Genomic DNA, 25963 nt, shown 5'->3' with positions numbered 1-25963 from the left:
TCTCCTTCTTAGGTATTTAACTTAAAAAAATGTTTAGCAAAAGCTGGCCCAGGATGTTAAATAAAGTCTGGTGTAAAGGTTAGTTAAAACAGCTCTTGGTCAGAAATAAGCTTTAGAAAGGACTGAGCTTTAGAAAGGACTAGCAAGAAGCACAATTCCTAAGGGGCCATTAAGAATATGGTTTAGCTGACCTAGACAAGGGATGGAAAAACAGGTTGTAAGATATCACAAGAAATGTACACACTGCCCTACTATGTAACTGCACCCTCTTTGCACAACACCCTGTAAAAAAAAATGTATGTTCAATTAATTTAAAAAAATATGGTTTAGATTACGTTGGTGCCCACCAAAAATGTCGGGTGTGGCCAATATGCCAAATTCTAGTTTAGGAAAACAGGGTATTTCACATACTAATACTTTATGTTTTGTCCTAAACTCAATCTAAGATACGCAAATCTAGGCCCTAGAGCCTCGGATCCACAGCCAATTCTGTGAAAATGCAACTCATCCAAACCCCCGGGTAGAAGGTCGGCGCTGGCGGCTTCCTCCTCGGGCCACGCCCTGTAGCTTCGGACCAGGGCGGCCTCCGCCTCCGGACCTGGGGGCCTAGGGAAGGGAGCGGGACCAGACTCGGACGCCAGCTCTATAAAGTTTACTGAAATTCAAGAGGTTCTGGGACCCCATGCTCAGCCAGAACCCCTCCTCCGCAGCCCTAGCGCCTGGCCGTCTGGGACAGCGCCCCGGTTCTGCCCGCAAGTCTCCCGTGAAGCCGGTCCCCCGACAGAAGGACCGGGCAGCCAGAATCCAGACCCCCTCCGACTCCTCACTTTTGTTCTTCGCCAGTGCTCTCCCCCCCCACCCCCGCCCCCCGCCGGCCTTCCCGGTCCCTCCCTCGCTGTCTCCTCCCTTCTTCTCTCTCCTTTCTGTCTCTCGCGCCTCCCCTCTGGCTACGCCAGCTCAGATCCCCGCGACTCTTCCCCGCCCCCGCCCCGCCTCCTCAGCGCGCGACCAATCAGGGCGCTGCCTGAGAAGGCCCCGCCCCTCCGCGGCGGTTCCGGCCGGGCGGGCGGCTGAGCCCAGGCCGCGCGGTGCGGAGGGTGGCTCCGCGGGAGTGGGCCGGCCGGGCCTGGAGGGCTGGCGACCAGGGGCTCTCCTGGACGCGGGGGCGCGGGGCTGTGAGGGACGAGGTGGGCGCCGCGGCCCGCCCGGGATGGGCCAGCCGGGGCCCGGCGAGGCCGCGGCCGAGGCCGAGGCGAGGGTGGCGCACGAACCGGGCCTGCGGGGCGGGCGGCCGGCGGGCTGAGGCCGCGGCGGGCGCGGAGGAAGGGGCCGGCCCAGGCGGGGGGCGGGGCGGGGGCGGCGCGGGCCGGGAAGCGGCGGGGCGGGGCGGGCGGCGGCGGCGGCGGCGGCGGCGGCGGCGGCCGGAGAGCGCCCGAGTGCGGACGCGGCGCGGATCCATGGGCGGGTGCGTGGGCGCCCAGCACGACTCCTCGGGCAGCCTGCATGAGACCGCGGAGGGCGCCGGAGGTAGGTGAGCGCCGGGGCTCCCGGCCCATTGTTCGGCCGCCCGCGCCCCTTTGTCGCCCCTCCGCGCCCCGCCTCCGCTGCTCCAGTGCCGCGCGGAACAAAGTCCTGAGCGGGCCGCGGCCTCGCGAGCTGTGCCCGCCCAGCGCGGGACCCTCAGAGGAGCCGCGCGGTGAATTGTGCGGAGCCGGCGGGGACGCGGAGGCGGCGGCGGGGGTCTGCGGAGGACTGAGGGCCGTGGGGAGGGCGCGGGGGCCGTGGGGGAAGCGCCCGCCGACGCTCCCCCCCCCCCCCCCGCCTGGTGGAGGCGGCGGGGCTCCGATTTCTCGAGCTCGTGTCAGATGACACTTGCCCCGGCTGGGCTGGTTCCGCCGCGGCCATCCAGAACCCCGAGTTTCGGAGCCGGGCCCGGGCGGGCCGCGGCGGAGGAGTGGTGAGAGGGCGACGCCGTGGGGCCGGCTGCTGACGGAGCGGACTAGTCACATTCCCAGCCTTCCGACGTTAGGGAAAACAATGCAGGTTAAAAGTGCAAACTGGCAAGAGAGAGTCTGCCCTACCCCGGCCTAGGACCAGAGCTGTCGAAGTTTTCTCACTTGGAACCCTCGTTGCAGCCACAGAGTATGCGGAGCCCATTCTATAGAATGGAGGGGTCAGAATGCTCCGAGGCACCTTCCAGAACAGCGAAGGTGACGTGTTGCTTTGGTTTGGAGATGCCTCCAAGTGTGCAAAATTCCTAAGTTGTTTGGGAATGGGAAAGTTGCAACTTTTTCCTAACATATTGACATTTGAACCATTTGCTTTTTGCCATCACATAACTGTCCTTGAGCCTTGTCTTTTGCCTGAGGGATTTCCAGGATCACAGGATGTGTTTTTGTAGCCTTGCTTCTTCTTTATTGTCTATAGGTATCCTCTATGACTAAATCCTGGGCAAGGAATTTGAGAGCTCAGTATAGGTTGTCTTGAAAAGGTCCGGGACAAGGCTACTTTGTAGTACCTTTTAGGTCATAGCATAGTTACACAATGTGGCACATTTGTTGCAACGGAGGATGAAAGGGAATTTAAGCAGCCTTGGGCTGCTTGGGGTCAGATTGGTGATCATTAGTGGTAACTAGTATGGTAAATGTGAGTAAGCCTTTCGGTCGTGCAACTTATGACCAACCTGGCATTATTAGTATGGGCTTTTAAGAGCATGAAATCTTAGCTTTGGGAATTTAACAATGGAATCCAAGTAGATAGCTGTAGTATCAGTTACTTTGAAGACTTAAGTACTTTGGACTGCTTTACCTTTCTAAAGATAAGCTTAAAAAGGAATACTATCCATCATACTTCTTTATTTCCTTCTATGGCCTTTAGGTTGGAGGAAGGGGCTGTGGAGATAAAAAATTATATAGCTCAGGCTGTGTTTTGGGGTCAACATGTTAAAGAGTGATTTATTTTATTTTTGTGTGTGTGCAAATATTGGAGCTTGAACCCAGGGCCTCAGCACTGTCCCTGAGTTTTTTTGTTTTTCTTTGTTCCAGGCTGGCACTCTACCTCTTGAGCCACAGCTCCACTTCTGGCTTTTTGGTGCTTAGTTAAAGATCAGTTTCACAGATTGACCTGCTGGGGCTGGTTTTGAACCACGATCTCAGTTCTCAGCCACCTAAATGGCTAGGATTACAAATTTGAGCCACCTGTGCCAGGCATATTCTTGCTTTATAAGTCAGTGTTTTTGTTAGTGGGAAGGGAAAGTTTAGCTTTTCAACATAGAAAGGTGGTGGAGATAGCTATATATCTATATCTATATCTATATATATGGATATATTAGATTGTGAAAATTCTTATCAACATGAAGTATTAGGATACGGCCTTAAGGCACTATTCATGACCTTTAGTTACATTCACAATGTTGTGTATGACCAACTGAGAATGCCTTTCCAGATATCAGCCTGCATTATTAAAAAACTATTTAAAAAGTACCTTCTTGGGGCTGGGAATATGGCCTAGTGGTACAGTGCTTGCTTCCCAAACATGAAGCCCTGGGTTCGATTTGCCAGCACCACATATCTAGAAACAGCCTGAAGTGGTGCTGTGACTCAAGTGCTAGCCTTGAGCAAAAAAGAAGCCAGGGACAGTGCTCAGACCCTGAGTCCAAGCCCCAGGACTGGTCCAAAAAAAAAAAAAAACAACAAACCTTCTTGGTCGTTTAGTATACTGTACTCCTTTTTATCTCCACATCAAGTGTCTTGTTTGTAGATCATTAGTATATATCAGGAGATGTCTCCATATTAGGTGGATTTCTTCTCTGAAGGGATTCAGGAAATTTTTGCAAGAGATCATGAAATTTGAAATTAGACTAATTTACACGACACTTGTATTATCATTTTAAATTGATTGTATTACCATCCTCTAGCCTACCTTGGCTGTAAATCAGATTTGAGTTTCAGCAACTTAGACTGCTTCTTTTATGTCTAATTTTAATTGAGAAAGGTATATCAAATGAATTATACAAGATCATTTAATAGTTTGTGCCAGACTTTCATACCCCTACAATTTCCCATTGTTTTGACATTTTTAGAAATATATGGTGATCTGCTCTATTATGATAACATTGTAATGCTGGGAATTGTAGACAAGGCTTGTAACTATGGCATTTATAAAGAATTAAGTCCCTTATTTTTAAGAAATATGTGGGGGAAAATTAATCAAAGATAGCCAGTGTGCTTATTTCTTTAGGTCACATCTGTGATGAAAGTAGTGGTGCACAAAGTTCTGACTTTGTGAGTATATCATTTTGATATCCCAAGAGACCTGACCCTGGTCACTGGCCTCATGTTTCCAGGAATATAACCAAGTGCTGGACATTGATTGCTTTACTCTTTGTGTCAGAATGTCTTGGGAACATCATGAGGTTCTTTCACATTCCCATTTTAGCAATCTTACAAACACCTACTCAATGAGTAACAATAGTTTTTGAATAATAACATCTACCATTTACCTGGTATTATGTAACAGGTCCTGTGAGAAGGGATTAATTCTTCCATTGAGTCCTCAACAACCTTGTGAGGTATATATTATCTCTGTATTATAGAAGAAGAGATTGAATTCCAGTGAAATTAAATAACTTGTTCAACATCATATAGTTTATATATGGCAACCTAGAATTAAATCTAAGGTTGTAATAGATTGCTAGCTAGCCAGCTTGCTTGCTTGCTTCCTTCCTTCCTTATTCCTTCCTTTCTTCCCTCCCTCTCTCTTCTTCTTGTTTTTTCTCTTAAAAAAATATGGTAAAACAAATAGGCTTGCTGTCTTAACCTTTTTTTGAACGGTGGAAGAACACAAACAGAAAAAAACAGAAATGGCTCTGTGGCTCAAGTGGTAGAGTGCTAGTCTTGAGCAAAAAGAAGTCAAGGACAGTACCCAGGCCTTGAGTTCAAGCCCCAGGACTGGCCAGAAAGAGGGGCAGGGGGGAGGGGGGGAGGGGAGAGAAGAAAAAAGAGAATGAAACAGAAGGGATGTCAGTGAAAGTCTCAGCATCTAGTCAGTAAGGCCTAGTTTTTTCCATTCCAAGATCTTTGCTCTGTTCCCTTGGAATGTTAATGATAATGATGCTGATCATTACATTTCTTTTTTTTTTTTTTTTTTTTTTTTTGGCCAGTCCTGGGCCTTGGACTCAGGGCCTGAGCACTGTCCCTGGCTTCTTCCCGCTCAAGGTTAGCACTCTGCCACTTGAGCCACAGCGCCGCTTCTGGCCGTTTTCTGTATATGTGGTGCTGGGGAATCGAACCTAGGGCCTCGTGTAGCCGAGGCAGGCACTTTTGCCACTAGGCTATATCCCCAGCCCTGATCATTACATTTCTTAAAAAAATAGTATACCCTTCCAATTTATTTTTAAATTACTTTTTTGCCATCAATAAGTAATTTACTTATTTTTTAAAAAAATCCAAATGCTGGCATTGTCCAGAAAAATTTAACAGGTTTATATATAGTTGTTAGAAAGTTGAACTGCTGAAACTTGTTCACTGAAACATTTTGACTGGCATTAATGTTTTATATCCTCACAGTTACATTAAAAATTCACACACAAATGAAAATGGAAAAACTGCCAATACCTGATTTCTGTCCTGTTTTTCCACTGACGATCCTATACTTAAGTACCTTTTGACTCCATGGGGGGAAGAAAATACCTAACATTCAGAACTACTGATAACAAGAAAGGGTGGGGGGTAGAAACTTTGAGAATGAAATGCTTCCCATCTTAAGTGGATTCTTAAGCACGTTCTCTACATATGCAGCATGCTAGCTGGATATCATTTGGCATAATTGCTACATATTAGGCATGGCTAGCACACAGATTGGTATCTTCAAAAAGGCCAACCAGATAGGCTTCACTTGCCCTCCTGCAAAGTACCAATAGCTGTGCTCTGGAAGCGCAGTTCTGTTTTGAAGTCCTGAGCAATTTCTCGCACCAGACCCTTGAAAGGGAGCTTGACAATCAGAAGTTCAGTGGACTTCTGGTAACATCTAATTTCATGAAGCCCCACAGTACTAGGCCTGTAACGGTGGGGTTTCTTCAACCCTCCAGTGGAGGATGTACTCTTATGAGTGGCTTTTGTTGCCAGTTGTTTCCTGGGTGCTTTACCACTGGTGGATTTGCGGGCAGTCTTCTTGGTATGAACCATAGAGAAGTCTTATTCACCCCCCTTCTCCTTGAGCTGGAGCTCAGCAAATGAGAGGCGGTGCTAGCATCAGAGGGTGGTGATGGCATGGCGGCAGCTGTGAACACAATCCTTTTTTTTCCCCCCCAGTCCTGGGGCTTGAACTGAGGGGTTGAGCTGAGCACTGTCCCTGGCTTCTTTTTGCTCAAGGCTAGCACTCTGCCACTTGAGCCACAGTGCCACTTCTGGTTTTTTCTATATATATGGTTGGTGTTGATGAATTGAACCCTGGGCTTCATGTATACGGAGGCACGCACTCCACCACTAGGCCATATTCCAAGCCCCAGGAGCCCAGTTCTTTTACTTTGAAGAAATAATTTCCTGTCTTCCCTTAACATACTGTAAGCTCTGTGAGGGTGGGAACTTGTCTGCTTTTTCTTTACTATTTCCTTAGTACTTTGTATGGTTCCTAGTATACCTGTAAGAAATCGTTGTTGATTGAATATTATGTAATAAGTAGATAGTTCTATTTTGTATGTGAGTAATGAAAATTTCATTTGGTTTCTATACTTATTACTATTTCCTTAGATGTACAGAAGTTCATGATCTTTCAGACTACTCACAATGATATGTCTGGATTGGATTTTTCTTTGCCCATTTGATGAATGGATATGGATTTACTTGGATATGAATAGAAAGTTAATTTGTAGCCCACTTAGCCCAGTGAAATTTTGTGATCTCGCCCTTTACCTGAATCTCTACTAATATTGTAAAGTAGAAATTCAGATTGTTTTTTAGGAAGGTTCAGGATTTATATATACGTTGTTATATAAGTAACAATAAGAAAAAGACACCCTTAAAAACTCCTTGAATTTAAGGCAAAATGGGGGTGGCATGCATGTGTAATCTCAGCACTTGGGAGACTCAGGTAGGAGGATTGTAGGTTCAAGGCCAGCTTGAACTTCATAGTATGGCCTTATCCCCCACCCTCCAAAAGATGTGTGTATGTGAGGGGGAAGTGTGTGTGTGTGTGTGTGTGTGTGTGTGTGTAGAGAGGGGAAGAATGTATTTGTGTGTATGTGAGTGAGGGAGAATGTATTTTGTGTGTGTGAGAGAGGAAGAATTTATATGTGAGAGAGAAGAGAATGTATTTTAAGCAGACATTTTTGTAGACATGGGTGGAAGGTAGGAATTTGGGAAAATTGTCTGTTGCAACTGGTACCTTTTTGAATACTTTCTGGGCCTAGGCTCTGCCCCTGAGCTCTTCAGCTCAAGGCTTGTGTTCTACCACTTGAACTACAGTACTACTTCCGGTTTTCTGGTGGTTAATTGGAGGTAAGAGTCTCAGTGGACTTTTCTGCCTGGGCTGGCTTTGAATCGAAATCCTCAGATCTCAGCCTCCTGAGTAGCTGGGTTACAGGCATGAGCCACTGATGCCCGGCCAGGATAGCACACAGATTTGTAATGTCTCCATGTTGACTTTTGTTTCTTTCCTTTAGATTGAATAATAAGCTTCCACCATCTCTGTTCTGGTCTTCAGGACACCCGGTTTTTAAAATACTAGGTACCATTTTTTTTTCTTTCCAAAGTGTGTATTATAAAAAAGTTTCTTTGCTAAAGCACTTCTTTTCATTTACTTTAAGGGTTAAAAAAAATAATCTTACCAAGCATGGTGGTAACAGCTGTTTGTGTACTTGGAACTTCTAACATCTGGATCATCTCAGGGATTCTCATTTGTTTACCATCTTTTTCCCTTGAAAATTGGTCACATATCCCTGGTTCTTCACATGTTGAATAATATTGGGTGGTTTCCTGCACATCTTGAACTTTTTTACAGATTCCGAAGAGGCTTTGAAAGTTTAACCTTTAAAGTCTGGAACCTTTTTAAACCTTCTGTAGAATACTTCTTTGGTTTGGTTTGGTTTAAGTAGACCATGTACCCTGTTAGTTCAGACAGCTTGTTTTCTTTTGTCTCTAGTGATTCTAATGTCAGTTCCCTTTTCAAAGTCTTTGTTAGGCTTCATGATAGCACCAGTCAAGAAACTAAAGGATTTCAGTGGTACTTTTGCTCAGAGTTTATTTCCAAAGCCTTTGTTGGATTGCTTTGGGATCATAGCTCTGCACATACAGGTCAGGTGAACCTGGGACTTGACTTGGTTCCGCTACAGAATTTTATTCTTCAGCTTTTTCTACTATGCAATTCCCCACTGTGGTCTTCATTCCCAAGACCTTTCTTTGCCTTATGACTGGAAAGATTCCTCAGAGTTGTGGCCAGTTCTACCACATAGTCCATGTAACTAATGCTGTCTTGGGGTAATGTGGTGGTACAGTGACAAAAATGGAGAGAAAAATACCCTGCATTCTTCATTTTGAAGTACTCAGAAAACTGAGTCTGTGCCCATCTATCTCACTGTTACTGTTGGTAGATTTCAAAAACTAAAAAAGAGATTGCCTTTTTTGAGAGCTTCTTTTTGCTATTGTGGCCCAAAGAAGCGTTGTCAGTTCATCTGGTATATTTTGTTATGTGTTTTCATAGTTGAGCTGCTCGCAGATCTATCTGAGAGAAAAAGAAAAAACACAAAGCTCACCCAGTAAGGAATATTCTTCAAATTTTGGCTTCTCTCCATGTGTCTATTATTTTGAACTTTCAGGAATCTCAATTGCTTTTTCTTTGTAATTTTTGTCCCAAATGTTTGCCAGAGCTCTGAGGGGAGATTTACTCCAGTGGGCTTAGCAATATTTTGGCCAAGAATATTTCAACACTAATATGGGAGGAAAGAAAAAAATTCTCGCAATAAGAATTGATTTATTGAATGAAATTTAGCAGTCTTTTAATATATTGTTGCTGACTTAGTTCTCTGTTTTAAGTAAACAACAGCTCACTAATGAGGATTTTCTTGTAGCTCCTTTCTGCTGTTGGGTTTTGATGGTTGATGTGTCTATTTAAAGTTTCCCTGCTTAAGAGACATGAGAATATGTAGAAAGTTACGCTTTTGCCCTATAGAAGTAGACATTTGAAACTGAATGTAGGCCTATGGAAACTCGAGATTCACCTTTTTTTTTTCCCCAGTCCTGGGCTTGGACTCAGGGTCTGAGCACTGTCCTGGCTTCTTTTTGATCAAGGCTAGCACTCTACCACTTGAGCCACAGCACCACTTCTGACTTTTTCCGTTTATGTGGTACTGAGGAATCGAACCCAGGGCTTCATGCATGCAAGGCAAGCACTCTACTACTAAGCCATATTCCCAGGCTCTTGAGATTCACCTTTTAAAATCAAGGAGTTAACTGTGGCCTCCAAACTCACGTAGAAGGTCTCTTCCCCCTCTCCTCCCCTTCCTAGGTTATACTGGCTTGAACTCTGGGCTCACATTCTGAGCTATTTCTTTTTTTTTTGGCCAGTCCTGGGGCTTGGACTCAGGGCCTGAGCACTGTCCCTGGCTTTTTTTTGCTCAAGGCTAGCACTCTGCCACTTGAGCCACAGCGCCACTTCTGGCCATTTTGTGCATATGTGGTGCTGGGGAATCGAACCCAGGGCCTCATGTATATGAGGCAGGCACTCTTGCCACTAGGCCATATCCCCAGCCCACATTCTGAGCTATTTCTGCTCACAGCTGATATTTACCATTTGAGCTATGCTTCCACTTGTGTGGGGTTTTTTGTTTGTTTGTTTGTTTTGAGGATAAGAGTTTTGAGGATTTGTATGCCCTGGCTGGCTTTGAACTGTTATCCTTACATTTCAGCCTCCTGAGTAGCTAGCTGGCAGTCTGCCACTTGAGCCACAACTCTACTTCTGGCTTTTTAAATAGTTAATTGGAAGTAAGAGTCTTACAGACTTTACTACTGGGGCTGGCTTTGAGCCTCAGTCCTCAGCTCTCAGCCTCCTGAGTAGGTAAGGATTACAGGTGTGAGTCACTGGCGCTCAACTTGTGCCTTCATCTTTTTTTCTTTTTTTGCCAGTCCTGGGGCCTGAGCACTGTCCCCGGCTTCTTTTGCTCAAGGCTAGCACTCTACCTCATGAGCCACAGTGCCACTTCCAGCTTTTTCTGTATATGTGGTACTGAGGAATTGAACGCAGGGCTTCATGCATGCTAGGCAAGAACTCCACCACTAAGCCACATTCCCATCCCCCTTTATATCTTTTTTTGTCACATTATAAGCATTCAAGAGGAACCAAGCAGCTTCTTTGACAAGTTGCTGTAGCCCATAAATATGTCACTTTTATCAATGTAGTCTTCTCAGCTAATAATGAATTTTATCAATCACAAGCTCTACCTTCCACAGGACTCTAAAACAAACAGTTCAGCCAAGTTCTTTGCCATTTTATACTTTCCCTCCATTACCTGGCTCCTTGTTTTAGAGACGTCATCAGAATGGTCTTCATGCATGGTTTTTGTTTTTTTTATTCCTGGCCAGTCCTGGGGCTTGGACTCAGGGCCTGAGCACTGTCCCTGGCTTCTTTTTGCTCAAGGTTAGCACTCTACCACTTGAGCCACAGTTCTACTTCTGGCTTTTTCTGTATAGGTGGTGCTAAAGAATGGAACCCAGGGCTTCATGTATGTGAGGCAAGCACTCTACCACTGGGCCATATTCCAGCCCTTCATCTATATTTCTAACAACATTCTTTTTTTTGTAATGTATTTATTAATTAAACACAAAATTTTTGACAAGGTGTTGTGCAAAAAGGGTACAGTTACATAGTAGGGCAGTGTGTACATTTCTTGTGATATCTTACACCCTGTTTTTCTTTCCCTTCCCTAGGTCAGGTAGACATATATACAATACACAGTGTACCAAGAACATATACAGTAGCCACGTGGCCTACGCCCAAGAAAATTCGCCTAGGGCTTTAAATGTAATGTTGATATTAGACAATATGTCGACAGTAGTCTTATATGCATGTACATACATAGCTTTTGAGCTATTGTATTCCACTGAGAGGTCATTTTTTTTTTTTTACAAAGCAAAGATATATTTACTTCCAAGTATTTCAAATTGAACAAAGATCTATGTGTCAAACAGAGATGAGACTCAATAGGCAGAAAGCTACAGAACAATTGGATATATGGTTGATAGTATTTACTGTTAGGGGGTTACAAATGCTGTTCCTGAGCTAAGAATGGAAGTTTCAAAAAGCTGATGAGTTATAGCTGCTCTCTGCATTTCTTCACTCATTTTCATTGTATTGAAACTGTGGACATGATGTTGAAATGGACTTGTGGATTGTATTATTTTAAATGTGAGAATATTTAAAATACTTTGAATGAGATATGATCATTGAAATCTTATACACACAAGGCTTGCTAGTTATCTCAAGACTACGTATCTTAAATAGGTTGATGAATTTTTAAAAGAAGTATTTTTCTTTCACAAAATAACAAATGTATTAAATTTCACAACCTTTAGTCAGATAACAAGTGACTTTGTGTTACTTCGCAGACAGCTATGTATTTTTAAGAATATGTGCAGGGGGGCTGGGAATATGGCCTAGTGGCAAGAGCGCTTGCCTCGTATACATGAAGCCCTGGGTTCAATTCCCCAGCACCACATATATAGAAAATGGCCAGAAGTGGCGCTGTGGCTCAAGTGGCAGAGTGCTAGCCTTGAGCAAAAGGAAGCCAGGGACAGTGCTCAGGCCCTGAGTCTAAGCCCCAGGAAAGGCCAAAACCACCCCCCCCCAAAAAAACCAAGAATATGTGCAGGGCTGGGAATATGGCCTAGTGCGCACCTCGTGTACATGAAGCCCTGGGTTCGATTCCTCAGCACCACATACATAGAAAAAAGCCAGAAGTGGCGCTGTGGCTCAAGAGGTAGAGTGCTAGCTAGCCTTGAGCAAAGAGAAGCCCGGGACAGCGCTCAGGCCCTGAGTCCACACCCCAGCACTGGTAACAAAAACAAAACAAATAAACAAAAAGAGTATGTGCATACATACACTCTCTCTTTTTTGGGGGGAATGTGGGACCTCAGGGCCTGGGCACTGTTCCTGAACGTTTTTGCTCAAGGCTAGCATTCTACCACTTGAGCCACTTGGCTTTTCAGCGGTTAATTGGAGAAAAGAGTATCACAGACTTTCCTGACTCAGTTGCTTCAAACTGTCATCCTTAAATCTTATCCTCCTAGGTAGCTAGGATTAGAGATATGAGCCTCAGCACTGGTCTAAGAGCACATATATTTAATTATACTTCATAGTGTAAGTAAGTAATCTATTAACAATTACTGAGAAAGTAATTACTTTCCTTATGCTAGAGAACATATTAAAAAAAATTCAGGGGGGCTGGGGATATAGCCTAGTGGCAAGAGTGCCTGCCTCGGATACACGAGGCCCTAGGTTCGATTCCCCAGCACCACATATACAGAAAACGGCCAGAAGCGGCGCTGTGGCTCAAGTGGCAGAGTGCTAGCCTTGAGCAAGAAGAAGCCAGGGACAGTGCTCAGCCCTGAGTCCAAGGCCCAGGACTGGCCAAAAAAAAAAAAAAAAAAAAATTCAGGGGACTGAGAATGTGGTTTAGCAGTAGAGTGCTTTCTTGGCTTGCATGAAGCCCTAGGTTCGATTCCTCAGCACCACATAAACAGAAAAAGCTTAAGTGGCATTATGGCTCAAGTGGTAGAGTGCTAGCCTTGAGCAAAAAGAAGCTAGCGACAGTGCTCAGGCCCTGAGTCTAAGCCCCAGGACTGGCAAAAAATAAAAATAAATAAATTCAGAATCCCTTCCTCCATTATGAATTTTACAAGAATGATTAGCAATCCATCATGAAACTTCTTACACCTTTACATTTAAAAACATTAGACAGGGATTGTCTTAACATTTATCAGAAGTTCCATTAAATTAAAATTCTTCTTTTGTGGTGTTAGGTATCAAACACAGGCATCACACAAAGCATGTGCTCTATCACTGAGGTATATTGTCCTCCACACTAAAAACTTTTCTTGGGGGTAGGGAATACTCGTTCCGGGGCTTGAACTCTTGATTAACTTTCAAGAAAAGTACTCTATCACTTGAGTCATGCGAGAGGTCAATTTTTGACCTTTATATGTTGAGTAGTTGTTTGGTTTTAGTTACATAATGTTGGGTCGCTGACCCAGTCCTGTGGGAAATACCATTTGACAAGCAGTGTTTGGTTTCACAGACCTGGTCTCTACTGTCTCTCCGTCACCCCTTTTTTTTTGGCCAGTCCTGGGCCTTGGACTCAGGGCTTGAGCACCATCCCTGGCTTCTTCCCGTTCAGGGCTAGCACTCTGCCACCTGAGCCACAGCGCCCCTTCTGGCCGTTTTCCATATATGTGGTGCTGGGGAATGTAACCGAGAGCTTCATGTATAGGAGGCAAGCACTCTTGCCACTAGGCCATATTCCCAGCCCCGTCACCCCTTCTTAACAGTCATATATCAGGGAGATCATGCCCCTTTGTTTTCTGTGTTCTAGGCTTGTCTCGCTCAACATTATTTGTTCAAGTTCTGACCATTCTCCCTGCAAATAACAATATTTCACCATTCCTAATCGCTGTGTAGTATTCCATTGTGTATAGGTACCATATTTTTTGAATCCATTCATCTGTGGAGGGACATCTGGGTTGTTTCCATATTTTCTAACAACATTCTTTTTAGAATGATTTCTGTATTCGGTACAAAGATAGAGGCTTTTTCTCCAGCTTTACCCTTCTTTCAGAGCACATAGCAGAACTCTTTGCTGTAGTTTGGAGCTTGAGAGCATCCCCCAGAGTCCTTTGTAATTTGGAGGTGAGGAGGGAAAGGTCTAGTGGGAAATCTTAGAGTTTTTCAGGGCATAGTATTGAAAGGGATAATGGGACCCAGGCCCACACTTTCTTTGTCCAGATATAATCAGTTTGCACCATCATGTGCTCCCACTAGGATGTGCTGTCTTACCACAGGACCAAATTCCCAGGACCAGTAAATCACAGGCTGGAACTTTCAAAACTGTGAGCCCAAAGCAACCTTTTCAACTTATGGATAGATGACTGCTAACTCATTTTCCCAGCCTGAACCCATTATGTAGTCACTTCCACATTTCTTGGTATTTGTTATATGAGTACACTACTCCTTGTTACCAGTATTCACTTTAGTCAGATCAGGATGCTAGAATAGAATATTGTAGATTGGATGACAGCAACTTCTTTCTCACAATTCTGAAAACTATTGAGGGGATGCTGATTTGGCATCCATCAAGAAGAGCCCTTTTTGAGTACATCTGAGGATTGCTTTCTGTTTGTGTCCTCAATTTTTTTCTCTCCTGTATTATTGTACAACGGCACCAAATTTTACTTACAGTGGGCTAGTGGCTATGTTGTGGTATGTTTTCCTCTTGCTAGATTGGAGAGGTGAGGCTCAGTAGTCAAACATTCTGTTTCAGTCCTCAGAATACTGCTGTTACTATGAGCTTTTACTTGTGGCAATCCCTAATGAATACCAGTCACTCCTTCTGCTGTATTGTCTTTAGATGAATGTAGAAGCAGTGGTGTATCCTTATAATCTAGGCAGACCTCAGTGAACCAGAATGGTAATGGGAAGAAAATATTGGTGATTACACTGCTATACCTGGTATGTGTTACATGGGGAAGAAAGGTGTGGCAGCTAAGCTTAACAGAAGAGGTTACCGAGAAAGTGGAGTGAGGTAAGACAATGTGTTGTGGAGGGAAAGAGAAATAGAAATTGAACAGGTAAACACATAAGAAAAAAAAATGATGTTTGGGCTTTCTAGTTACCAGATAAAAGTGTAGGTAACAAAGAAGGATTAGGAACAGGGAGAAATAGAAGAAAACATGAAAAAAGATCAATTCTAATTACAGATAGAAGGAAAGTATACATGGGAAAGGGGAATAGGAAAGAAAAGAAAATATGAGGTAAGATTGAATATTGTCATGGCTCAGATATGATGACTGCAGAGATGAGGAGGGGAGGGAAAAGGAGAGCACAAAATTACACATCATATAGATAAATCAATATCAGTCAGACAAATTTGCATGAAACAAAAACTGATGTTTTTCAGTTGTTGGCCTGTTTGTGTAGGTGTGCATGACTAGATCATCTGGCCCACCCCATTCTTCCAAGAGGACTCTGGAGTCTCTGTTGCCTGTCTGCAGGGCATCTTGAGCAGCTGCCTCTGGCTTGCAAGCTCCCAATACAGCTAGCTCCAGGTTAAACTGCTCTGCAGTGCCCTGCAATCACTTGATCACTTTCCTTCTCTTCAACTACCTCTTGTGAACAACTCACACCCAAACTCTATGGCAAGTTGTTCAGAGACTCCTTGAGCGATGATTGTTCTTTTTCTCAGGCTGCATGGTAGTGGAGTTGGTGCAGAATGCCTTTTACCACCAGGGATAGCCCTTCCACACTAGGCTGCTTGTTGGCTCACAAATCCCTGTTCTGGGATTAAGGCTTGCAGATGGGATGCTTGGGTTTTTCCTGCAGCTAGTGTTGACAGTTTGTTGCCAGGGTTTTGTGCTTCCTTGTAATGGAATCTTCAGCTTCCCTTCCCTAAAGAACTTAGGATGGGCTTGGAACGCCTACTTTTTTCTTCTTTGGGCTCTGGTTTTCTGCCTTCCCACTCCTTTTTGGTTCCTGATTTTCTTCTTCTGTTTATTGCTTCAGAATCTAGTCTTTAATCTGTTGCCAGAATCTTCTCATTTATGGAGTGAAAACTATGGAAATTTCTAAACTGCCATCTTGAATTCAGGGTCTTGGCTTTCTAGGCTGGCATTGTACTTCTGAGCCATACTTCCTTGCCCCTTATTTTCATGTCTTACAAGATTTCAGTCACCAGCCCCTACGTTTTTGTGAAAATACTCAAATATGAAAGTGAATAGTATGTTGAACATATATGTGCTTCCCCATGTGTAATTTCAGTAACTGTTTATGCTGTGTTTGCAATTTTCTCTTGTGTATGTATATGTGTGTAGACATGGATACTCCTTTTATGGCCAAACCATTTGAAGGTTGTAGATAGACATCATGACAGTTTACTCCTGTTTTCCTACATCACTACAATATCATTATCACGCCAAGAATATTACATTGCTTTTTTGTTTCTGTGGTTGAACACTTTTGAAAACTAGTGCTCTCTCACTTTTAGCCACAGCTCCACTTCCGTTTTTCTTCTGATTATTGGATATAAGAGTCTCCCAGACTTTCCTGCCTGGGCTGGTGTTGAACTTCTGAGGAGCTAGGATTACAGACGTGAGCCACTGGCATGTGGTGATCTTGGCATTTTAAGCCCTGTATTCTTACTTTTATCTTGCCTGCTGTATTTAGGTAAAGGAAACACACGAGTGTGTGTATGTGTGTGTATTATAGTACGTCTTTTACATGAGAGCAAAAAGTTTTGTCTTGACCATGATTTCTGGGGAAAGGATGAAGAGAGTTTGGGGATTGTTTTTTTTTTTTTTTAAATAGTAATTTTTTTTAATAGTAAATGTAGAATACTTGAAAAAAATTCTGGAATAACTTTATTTTTTAAAAATAAGATTGCTTTTGTTTCTAATTAAACTGGGGGAAAAAACCAAGGATTGTTGACTTTCTTCAACTTGAAAACAGAAATTTTGGCAATAAGAGATGTAGGAAATATGCTCTCCTAAATATACCAGAAGCAAATGGCAAGCATGAAACAGCTCTTAAAGGAAGAGTTTTGTGCTAAAATCTGTGTGTGTGTGTGTGTGTGTGTGTGTGTGTGTGTTTTTCCCCCATCCTGGGGCTTGAACTCAGGGCCAGAGCACTGTCCCTGGCTTCTTTTTGCTCAAGGCTAGCACTCTACCACTTGAGCCACAGCGCCACTTCTGGCTTTTTCTATATATGTGGTGCTGAGGAATCGAACCCAGGGCTTCAAGTATACAAGGCAAACACTTTCTTGCCCAGTATAAAGTGATCATGTATAAATTCTTTCTGAGTCACGTAACTGATAATATAGCAAAAAGTAAAGTTTTCCTTTACATTGAGATTTGACACATGCCCTCTCTCTTTCCTACCTGCTCTGTTACTTATTTCCCACCCACTCTTTTGTCAAGCTTAGATTTTCTTTTTACATCTCCCATCTGTCAAACTCATTTTTATCAGTGGTACTCTGTAATCCCTACACAGCCATTCTTGTCTGTGGCTCTGTAGGGACAGTGTGACTCATGAAACATGGACCAGTGGTGATGTATGCTTAGTTAGGTATCTGGTGCCCCATGGCACATAGACCAGTGGTGGCATGTGCTGGTTAGGTATCTGGTGTTCCATGAAATTGTTTTAAGAGGGGAGAGAGAGGTATGGGAGAGCGATGGAGGCGTGGGTTTGATCGAGATACATTGTATGTACATGTGGAAATGTCATAATAAAACCCCTCCCCTTGTACAATTAATGTATGCTAGTAGTTTTTTTTTTTAATCTGTTTTTGTTTGTTTGTTTTGCCAGTCCTGGGGCTTGGACTCAGGGCCTAAGCACCATCCCTGGCTTCTTTTTGTTCAAGGCTAGCACTCTGCCACTTGAGCCACAGCGCCACTTGTGGCTTTTTCTATATATGTGGTGCTGAGGAATTGAACCCAGGGCTTCATGTATATGAGTCAAGCACTTTTACCACTAGGCCATATTCCCAGCCCCACTAGTAAGTAATTTTAAATAATGGATTTTGGTTCACAGAATTAAAAAGCACAGAAGTTTCCCTTATTTCTGCCTGGGCACATGAATAGCCTTCCCCTTATCAACATCTCTCACCGAAGTGGTGCTTTTGTTGCAAGTATAATTCTTTTTAGTCTTCATACTGAGAGGAGAGACTCTAACTGGTCATTGAACATTTTGCATAGCTGTCTCCATTTGCTTTGTCAAAGTGGATTAGGGCAATTTAAGCCAGAAATTATCTAGTAGGTGAAAATAGCTGGTAGAGAAACTTGTACCTAAATTTGGTGAAAGAATCCAAAGGAAGAATAACTAGGTAACTCTTTCTGTTACTTTTTTTTTCAGTTGCTCTGGGTCGGAACCAGCCTTTGAAAAGGGAGAAACCAAAATGGAAAAGCGATTATCCTATGACAGATGGACAGCTACGTAGCAAGAGGGACGAGTTTTGGGACACTGCACCAGCTTTTGAAGGCCGTAAAGAGATTTGGGATGCCTTGAAGGCTGCTGCACATGCCTTTGAGAGCAATGATCATGAACTGGCACAGGCAATCATCGATGGTGCAAACATAACACTACCACATGGTAGGTTGGAGAGCCTTCAGGGACAAAGGGAACACATTTGCGGTGTGTGTGTGTGTGTGTGTGTGTGTGTGTGTCTGTCTGTCTGTCTGTCTGTCTGTCTCAATCCTGAGGCTTGAACTCAGGGTGCTGTCCCTGAACTTTTTTGCTAAAGGCTAGCACCTGAGTCACAGCTCCACTCCAAGCTTTTTGATGGTTAATTGGAGATGGATCTCATGGACTTTCCTGCCTGGGCTGGCTTTAAAACAAGACCTTCAAATCTCAGCTTCCTGAGTAGCTAGGATTATAGATGTGAGCACTGGCGCCCAGCCTTAATGTTTTTTTTGACCATCACTTGACTAACAATCCACGGAAGCTAAGCCACCCTGCCTCCTCCTACCAGAAGAGATGGTGATGATGGTAGTCATTGCCAGATTTACTGGGTGAAGGAGAACGATTAGGTACCTAATTCTACTTCTCCTAAAGCATAACCACAGTTAGAGCCTGTAGTATATTTGAGCATCCCTTCCATCCTAAAGACTGCTCCTAATGTCTGGTTGAAGGATACTTTTGATGGCTTTTTGATACAGTCTTAATGTAATTTAAGTTTGTAGCAGAGCTGGTGAAGTGTGATATAGTGGACTCAGTGCATGAAACCTTGATCGTTTGTGATATTACTGTCCAAAAATGCTCCCCTATCATTTTAATTCAAAGAACCAACATGATTGTCTTCTATGGATTTTTACCGCTAGGCAATTTTACATGTGTTTTACTGAATCATTACAACTGCCTTTTTTTTTTTTTTTTTTGTAGATCATAGGGCTTGAACACGGGGCCTGGGCACTGTCCCTGAGCTCTTTCACTCAAGGCTAGCACTCTGCCACTTTGAGCCATAGTGCCACTTCTGATTTTCTGGTGGTTATTTGGACATGAGTCTGATAGATTTTCCTGCCTCGGCTAGCTTTGAACCATAATACTCAAATCTCAGCCTCCTGAGTAGCTAGGATTACAGGCATGAGCCACTGGCACTGGGCTGGTACTGTAATCTTTTAAGGAAGTAGACTCAACCTGTCCCAGACTAGGCTCTACAAATGTGAATTTGATCAAAGCCACTGCCCTTTGATCACTTAACCTTTTCCTTAGTCTTCTGTCCCTTCACTAGGCTTCCTTGTACAATACCTCCTGCTACTTCCTTCCTTTAATTCATTCTTTAATGTCAGTGATCTTGTCCTCATGAATAGCTGTGTCCAACTCATTTCAACGGTGGTCATGGTTATTGAAAAGTACAGTTCAAGCCTTTTGGGCAAGAGAAATTTCCTCAGACTTTGGAAGAGACCTTCTGTGTTATAAAACCTTGGGGGTTCTTGGACATTGCCCTCTTAATTCATTTGGGGAGGACAGTCTTTCATATAGGTTGTTAGTATGGTTTAAATTTAATTTTTACACTTTATTGATGTATTTTGGATGTTTAATAGACACTTGTATAGTATATAACCAGTGGCTTTTAATAAAACTTTTTATTTGGCATGTAATTGAATTTATCTTTAGGTCTTTCTAGTGAAAGATTTTGAAAATTACAAGAGTAGTCATAGAACACAGTTCATGAAAGAAAGTAGAATATCTGAGCCAATACAAGATATAAACATCTTGACAAAAAGTATGTATGAAATTGGAACAGAAGGTGGAAACATGGCAGCTTGCCAGTTTCCGTCCTACTGTGGTGGGCCTCAGGGCTTCCTGGCTTGAGGAGAAGATGACCTGGCAGGCATTTATCCTGATGGCCATCTGTCTCTAGAACTAAAATCCTACAGTGGGGGTTTGTGAGAAGGAAAAAAGACTGTCATGGAACCTGAGGTGAGCATTTCAAGTGAGCCTAGCAGAGCAGCTTTAGAACTAGTGAAGTATTGCTAAAGGGATTTGCACCTTCATTGGCCAGAGTGGTGATGGAAAGTAAGCTTCTAATGCATGGCATAGCTAAATGTAACTACAGGGGTTGTGGAGATTAAAGGGAGGAAAAGAAATCCCCACACAATTAGCATTTGAAATGGCCTTTTAAAGCAAACCTCTCCATTTTATTTTTACTCTCCTCAAACACTGTAGTGGAGACCAGGAAGCACTGTCTTCATTTTGTCACTTCCTGTGGCAGCCCTACCACAGAAACTTTCTCAGTTACTATCATTTCCTTTGGACTGACAGCTGGAGGCCTTGTCTTGCACATCCTTTGATCTTTCCTTGACATCACTGGCTAATATTGTCTAGTTGCTGGGCTGTGCTTTGCACTGTTAGTTTCTTGCCCTTTGTGATGCAGTTATGGTTTTTCATCTCAGATTTTTCCTGTGCTTTTTTTCACCAAGTCCATGTCTTCCTTCCATTAACCACATCACTAACAAGCCTGTTACTCTTACTCTCTTCTTTGTAAACAGTCTTTTTTTTTTGGCCAGTCCTGGGCCTTGGACTCGGCCTGAGCACTGTCCCTAGCTTCTTTTTGTTCAAGGCTAGCACTCTGCCACTTGAGCCACAGTGTCACTTCTGGCCGTTTTCTGTATATGTGGTGCTGGGGAATTGAACCCAGGGCTTCTTGCCACTAGGCCATATTTCCAGCCATCTTACTGTACTTCTTGTACTGGGGTTTGAACTCAGCTTTGCACTTTTTAGGCATTCTGCCATTTGAGCCATATACTTCCAGCCTAATATTTTTGCTTTATGTTTTTGTTTTTGTTTTTCTTCTCCCAGATAAGGTCTCTTAAGTTTTCTGTCCAGGTTTACCCTTACACTGCAACCTTCCTACCTAAGTCTCTTAAAAAGCTGGTATTACAGGTATATGCCACCATATCTGGCTTGTTGATTTAAACTGGGTTTTGTTTTCTGTTTGTTTTCTGGGATGGCTTTGAACTATGATTTTGATATCAGCTTCCTGAGTAGCCTGGATTATGGGCATATGAACCATCATGCCTGGCCCCTTGTTATTTCTTCTGCTTACATTTGATTTAATTTTATCCCCAGAACTGGAAATCAAATCCAGGGTCTGACATATGCTAGGAAAATGCTCTACCACCGAGCTATATCTCCTTTTTTTGGAAAGTTGGACAGGTTATACTTAGTAAAAGGAAGTGTACTATTAAATAGATCTTTAATAAGGTGTATGGGAGATGGCCTTCTGTACTTCTATAATATTCTAGTTTGAGGAAAGGACATATCATATGTAATCTTAAAGTGTTCAATATGTTATGCTTTCAAGTTCCCCATGGAAAGTCCTGATAATCATAATGCAGTTTTTGCTTTATAAACAGATGAGCTAAGGGGAAGGGTTGGGAGGGATGGGGGAGAATGATGAAAGATGTGATATTGATCAAAATGCATTGTATTCATAAACTGAGTAGTGACTTCTTTGTATAGCTGCTTAATGATAATAATTGTCTTGAGCACCTCTGTAATAGATAAATCTGGGCTAGGTAAAACACCAGTTGTTTCTGTGTTAATTAATTGTGCTAATGACATTCCTGTATAAGCAGTGAGTGTGCAGCAGCTGGTTGGTACAATTGTGGTGTGTTTTCTGTTGGTGGTGGTGGTTTTTTTTTTTTTTTGCCAGTCCTGGAGTGTGAACTCAGGACCTGGGCACTGCCCCTGAGCTTCTTTTACTCAAAACTAGCAATCTACCACTTTAGCCATAGCACCACGTCTACCTTTTTCTGTTTATGGGGTATTGAGGAATCGAACCTAAGGCTTCATGCATGCTAGGCAGACACTGTACCACTAAGCCACAATACCAGCCCAACAGTTGGTTTTTGTTTTCTGGTACTGGGGATTGAACCTGGGTGAGACATTGCACTTGATGGGCAAGTGCTTTTGCCATTGAGCTACATCCCAGCCCTTAGGTACAGTTGTTTGTGATCTTCTGGCCAACTCTAGTTCTTTAATCTGGACAAAACTACTCTGGAATACCAATACTGTTGTTGTGGTAAAGTGGGCTTTGAGATACTTTATTTCTCTTTCTTGTGTGATTAAAAAGACACTTGAATGTAATTTCAGCTTCCATTTAATTTGATCTTAGTACTGGTAATACTGATAATACTAGTGTGTGACTTTCTTCCTCTTCTGCTTACTGAAGTTGAGCAGTCTAGTCAAATGATAAAGCAGAGGTGGGTAAGAAGTGAGGGTCCTTGTTAACTAAATATGTAAATTAGACACAACTTGAAGGTCATCATTGGTGATCACCTGACAGTGACTGGTATTTTATGTTTTTCTCTTTACTGTGATATGCTAGCAAGAGATGTTTAAGCTTTCTGCACACAATAAACACAAGTATTAATTTCAATTCTTCTGTGTTCTGTCTCTGTAGGTGCACTTACAGAGTGCTATGATGAACTGGGAAACAGATATCAGCTGCCTGTCTATTGCCTAGCACCACCAATCAACATGATAGAGGAAAAGAGTGACATAGAGACTCTAGATATTCCTGAGCCACCACCCAATTCTGGATATGAATCTCAGCTCCGTTTGCGCCTTTCCACAGGCAAAGACCTCAAGCTTGTGGTACGCAGCACAGACACAGTATACCACATGAAGAGACGGTTACATGCAACAGAAGGAGTGGAGCCAGGCAGTCAGCGGTGGTTCTTCTCTGGGAGACCTCTCACTGACAAAATGAAGCTGGAGGAGCTGAAGATCCCGAAGGACTATGTTGTACAGGTTATAGTGAGCCAGCCTTTGCAAAACCCAACACCAGTTGAGAACTGAATCCATGCTGTTGGCTGGTTTGCAGGTCCCTCTACTCCTTTTTATTCTTGTTGTCATTTCCTATTCTATGGCGTGAAATTTATTTTCACTGCTCTGAGTTCCCTATGAATGGATTTAGTTCTGAGGAATTACAAGTGAAAAATTCCATCTGTGATGGAGACCAACAAAAATAATAAAACACAAAGAGCCAGCCTTTGAGACTCATGTAATAACAATCTCTAATTTGAGAGACAGTTAAGAAATAGATAACCATTTGTTTTGAAACACTCAGCTATAAAATGCCTGTATTTAAATGACTTGGACTATTAATGGAACACTACACCCATGAAGAGCAGCACTAAGCACCTTTGGAATGCAGGATTTAAAAGAGAAAATCAAATTACATCATTTTCAGAAACCAGTAGTTACCAACTAAGGCTTTTAAAAATGGAATCTAAGAAGTTTGAGTCTGGCTTCTGTTCTGAGTCTTGTTCTCCATAGAGCTTGGCAACTTTTGTGTCAGTGTTTGTTTCCTCACCTCCACATGTTGAGCTCCTTGTTTACATTCACACTAAATCTTGGTGCCTTCCAGCATGTTGGTGTCAGGCACCCTTCTGGAACACTAGGCAATAATTGAGCTCATGGCATATGATTTTTGATTTTCAATCAACAGTCATTTGAAACGTCCTTTTTCCTCTTGCTGCATAGTTATTTTGAAATGTTCATGAATCAAAGAAGCCTAGACCGAGAAGGCCACTACTACAGAATGCTTTCTCTGATCTGTATATTCTGCTTGGACATTTCCAGAGCTAACACTGACCCCCACATGCACAATTGCTGAGTCAGGGAATGAAGAAATCAAGTAGAGCTTTGCCCACTACAGGATCAGGAAGTGATTCTTCTGCCTCACTTTGCAGGAATGTAAAGAAAACCATTCTGTATGGACCAGGAGCACTACCTATTCTGTCTTTTAGAGAAAATTTTACTTCAAAATTTTCAAGTATGAAAGGTTTATTGGTATCACCTCAACATTGGCAGTGAGACCAAATGCTGACACATTTCTTTACATGTTAGTAATTTCCAGCCAATGTTTGGTCATGGGGAATGGCACTCTTCTTCCTTCATCTTTTCTATCCAAAAAGCAAAGAAAAGAACCATCTGCAAAGTAGCTTTAGAGCCTGAAAAGTACAGTGGGATAACCCAATTATTTTGTACTATGCCTGGCTGCCAAAGGATTATGTTTTACTTGGAGCCTCTGAAAGGTTCTGTAAATGAAAAGAGGGTAATAACACCTGACTACCCAGGATCCTGAGAATCTGAGATGGAAAAGTAGAGGGAAGAAGGCACTCTGCATTTCTCCATTGGGAAATATTAAAACTCCATATCTATTTGAACATAAAACTGTTACTCTAAATGTAATGTTAAAAATGACATTGTATTTCCTATATTCTGATTCAGTATACCTGTTATTGCAGTTTGCAGTTCAAAGAGCTTTTAACTACTTCCCTATTCTGTCCAATTGTTTTAAAGACTGGCGCTTCATCTAATTTAAATTTGTTGGTGATCAAGTATAATGTCAAAAACAAGAGGCTGGGGATGTAGCTCAGTGGCAGAGCACCTAATAGCAGTGTACAAAGCCCTGGGTTCACTCCCAAGCACCACCAAAAAAAGTAAATAAATTCAGGCAAAGATAGCATTAATTCCAAAGGAGAGTTTTTCTATTTAGAGGTGCAGCTACAAGGGTATTTCAATATATTGCCCTGTTATCAAAAGGGTTTTGTTCATTTGTGTGCCACACTGTCAAAGATCATCAACTAGAAGAAAAACTGTTCTATTTTTTTCTTAAGGAAGTGTAGTGATGTCAATAATCACTGGTTGGTAAAAAAGGTCTTGTTTGTTGAGGACTTGCCCTCTCTTTAAGAGCTTTTTATTTTAAAGAAACATATGCTTTGAATAACAGTTTTCTGGGCATGTTTAATATGGATGAGAAAACCATGGTGCTGTTTTAATTGTCAATAGGTCAATGTAAGATTGGACCAATACTTGATGTGTATAATTTTAGTATGTAGGGTTTTTGTGCTTTTTTTAAAAAAAGAAAAAACAGTTCAATTTTTTGTCTTTGCCTTTATTGTTTTTTTTAAAAAAATCTGTTATCTCTCTATAAGGGTAATCTGCCTCATTCTGATGAATAGTAGGAAGGCTACAACTTGAGCTCACCAAACATAAGCTCTGCTATGCCAAATCACTTGGAAATATGCTTCATCTTTTGCTGTGGAGTTTTGTTCCAAAATGTTTTCTTTTTCCCCTCTTAAGATCATGCTGCCAGCCCTGAAGGTTGGCACATAACTGTAATCTCAGCACATAGAGTTAGAAGCAGAAGAATTTTAGAGTGCAAGACCAGCCTGGAAAGATGAGAATTGGTCCATGGTGGCCAATATTAAGGAATCTTTGCCTTTTACTTGCTGGTTTACAGTAAGCGGGCAGTCATTTGGGTTCAGAGCTATCTAATGAGCAGAGTACACGGGAAAGCAACTGCAGAATTGGGCGATGTGGATAGAGATAGTGATTGGGGCTGGGGTGCATTTCAGCAGTAGAGCACTTGCCCAGCATGGGTGAGGTTTTGGGTTTCATTCCAGCACCTCAAAAAAGTAAGATACAGGGCTGGGAATGTGGCTTAGCAGTAGAGTGCTTGCCTCGCATGCATGAAGCTCTGCGTTCAATTCCTCAACACCACATAAACAGAAAAATCCAGAAATGGCGCTGTGGCTCAAGAGGTAGCATGCTAACCTTGAGCAAAATGAAGCCAGGGTCAGTACCCTGGCCCTGAGTCCCAAGCCCAGGACTGGCCAAAAAAAAAAAAAAGAAGATCAGTTCTGACCAGAAGATTCTAGGGTGATGAAAAGATGCCCATGCAGTGTTGCCTCGGATC

The 25963-nt window shown here is 42.8% G+C and overlaps 1 protein-coding gene and 1 long non-coding RNA gene across 5 annotated transcripts; one reads left to right on the top strand and one right to left on the bottom strand.

Moving 5' to 3' along the window:
* Positions 1 to 1355: 1355 nt before the first annotated feature.
* Ubtd2 (ubiquitin domain containing 2) lies at positions 1356 to 24169 on the top strand. Of its 4 annotated transcripts, none has more exons than XM_048333941.1 (4): positions 1426 to 1527; positions 7661 to 7725; positions 18106 to 18342; positions 22658 to 24169. In XM_048333941.1, exons 3-4 carry the CDS (start codon positions 18168 to 18170, stop codon positions 23053 to 23055), a joined length of 573 nt encoding a protein of 190 aa, XP_048189898.1. In that variant the 5' UTR covers positions 1426 to 1527; positions 7661 to 7725; positions 18106 to 18167; the 3' UTR covers positions 23056 to 24169. The 4 variants fall into 4 exon arrangements, with proteins under 4 accessions (XP_048189896.1, XP_048189898.1, XP_048189899.1 ...); XM_048333942.1 differs by lacking the exon at positions 1426 to 1527 and adding an exon at positions 2055 to 2210; XM_048333939.1 differs by lacking the exon at positions 7661 to 7725 and having other exon boundaries at positions 1356 to 1527.
* Positions 8804 to 9465, bottom strand: LOC125341843. The gene is made up of 2 exons (XR_007209094.1): positions 9426 to 9465; positions 8804 to 9214 (listed from the first exon to the last, which is right to left on the bottom strand). It is a non-coding gene; the product is annotated as an uncharacterized LOC125341843 (long non-coding RNA).
* Positions 24170 to 25963: the final 1794 nt, after the last annotated feature.

This window comes from Perognathus longimembris, chromosome 25, assembly GCF_023159225.1.
Source record: "Perognathus longimembris pacificus isolate PPM17 chromosome 25, ASM2315922v1, whole genome shotgun sequence".
In the NCBI taxonomy this organism is placed as follows: Eukaryota; Metazoa; Chordata; class Mammalia; order Rodentia; family Heteromyidae; genus Perognathus; species Perognathus longimembris.
The sequence above is the reverse complement of the archived record's forward strand: the minus strand, read 5'-3'. Positions and strand labels throughout refer to the sequence as shown.

Excerpts from the sequence above, each read along its gene's own strand:
- Ubtd2 (XM_048333939.1), top strand. The coding sequence starts at position 1,458 with ATGGGCGGGTGCGTGGGCGCCCAGCACGACTCCTCGGGCAGCCTGCAT. Across the intron at positions 1,528-18,105 it reads GACCGCGGAGGGCGCCGGAG|TTGCTCTGGGTCGGAACCAG; the intron begins GTAGGTGAGCGC and ends TTTTTTTTTCAG. Across the intron at positions 18,343-22,657 it reads AAACATAACACTACCACATG|GTGCACTTACAGAGTGCTAT; the intron begins GTAGGTTGGAGA and ends CTGTCTCTGTAG.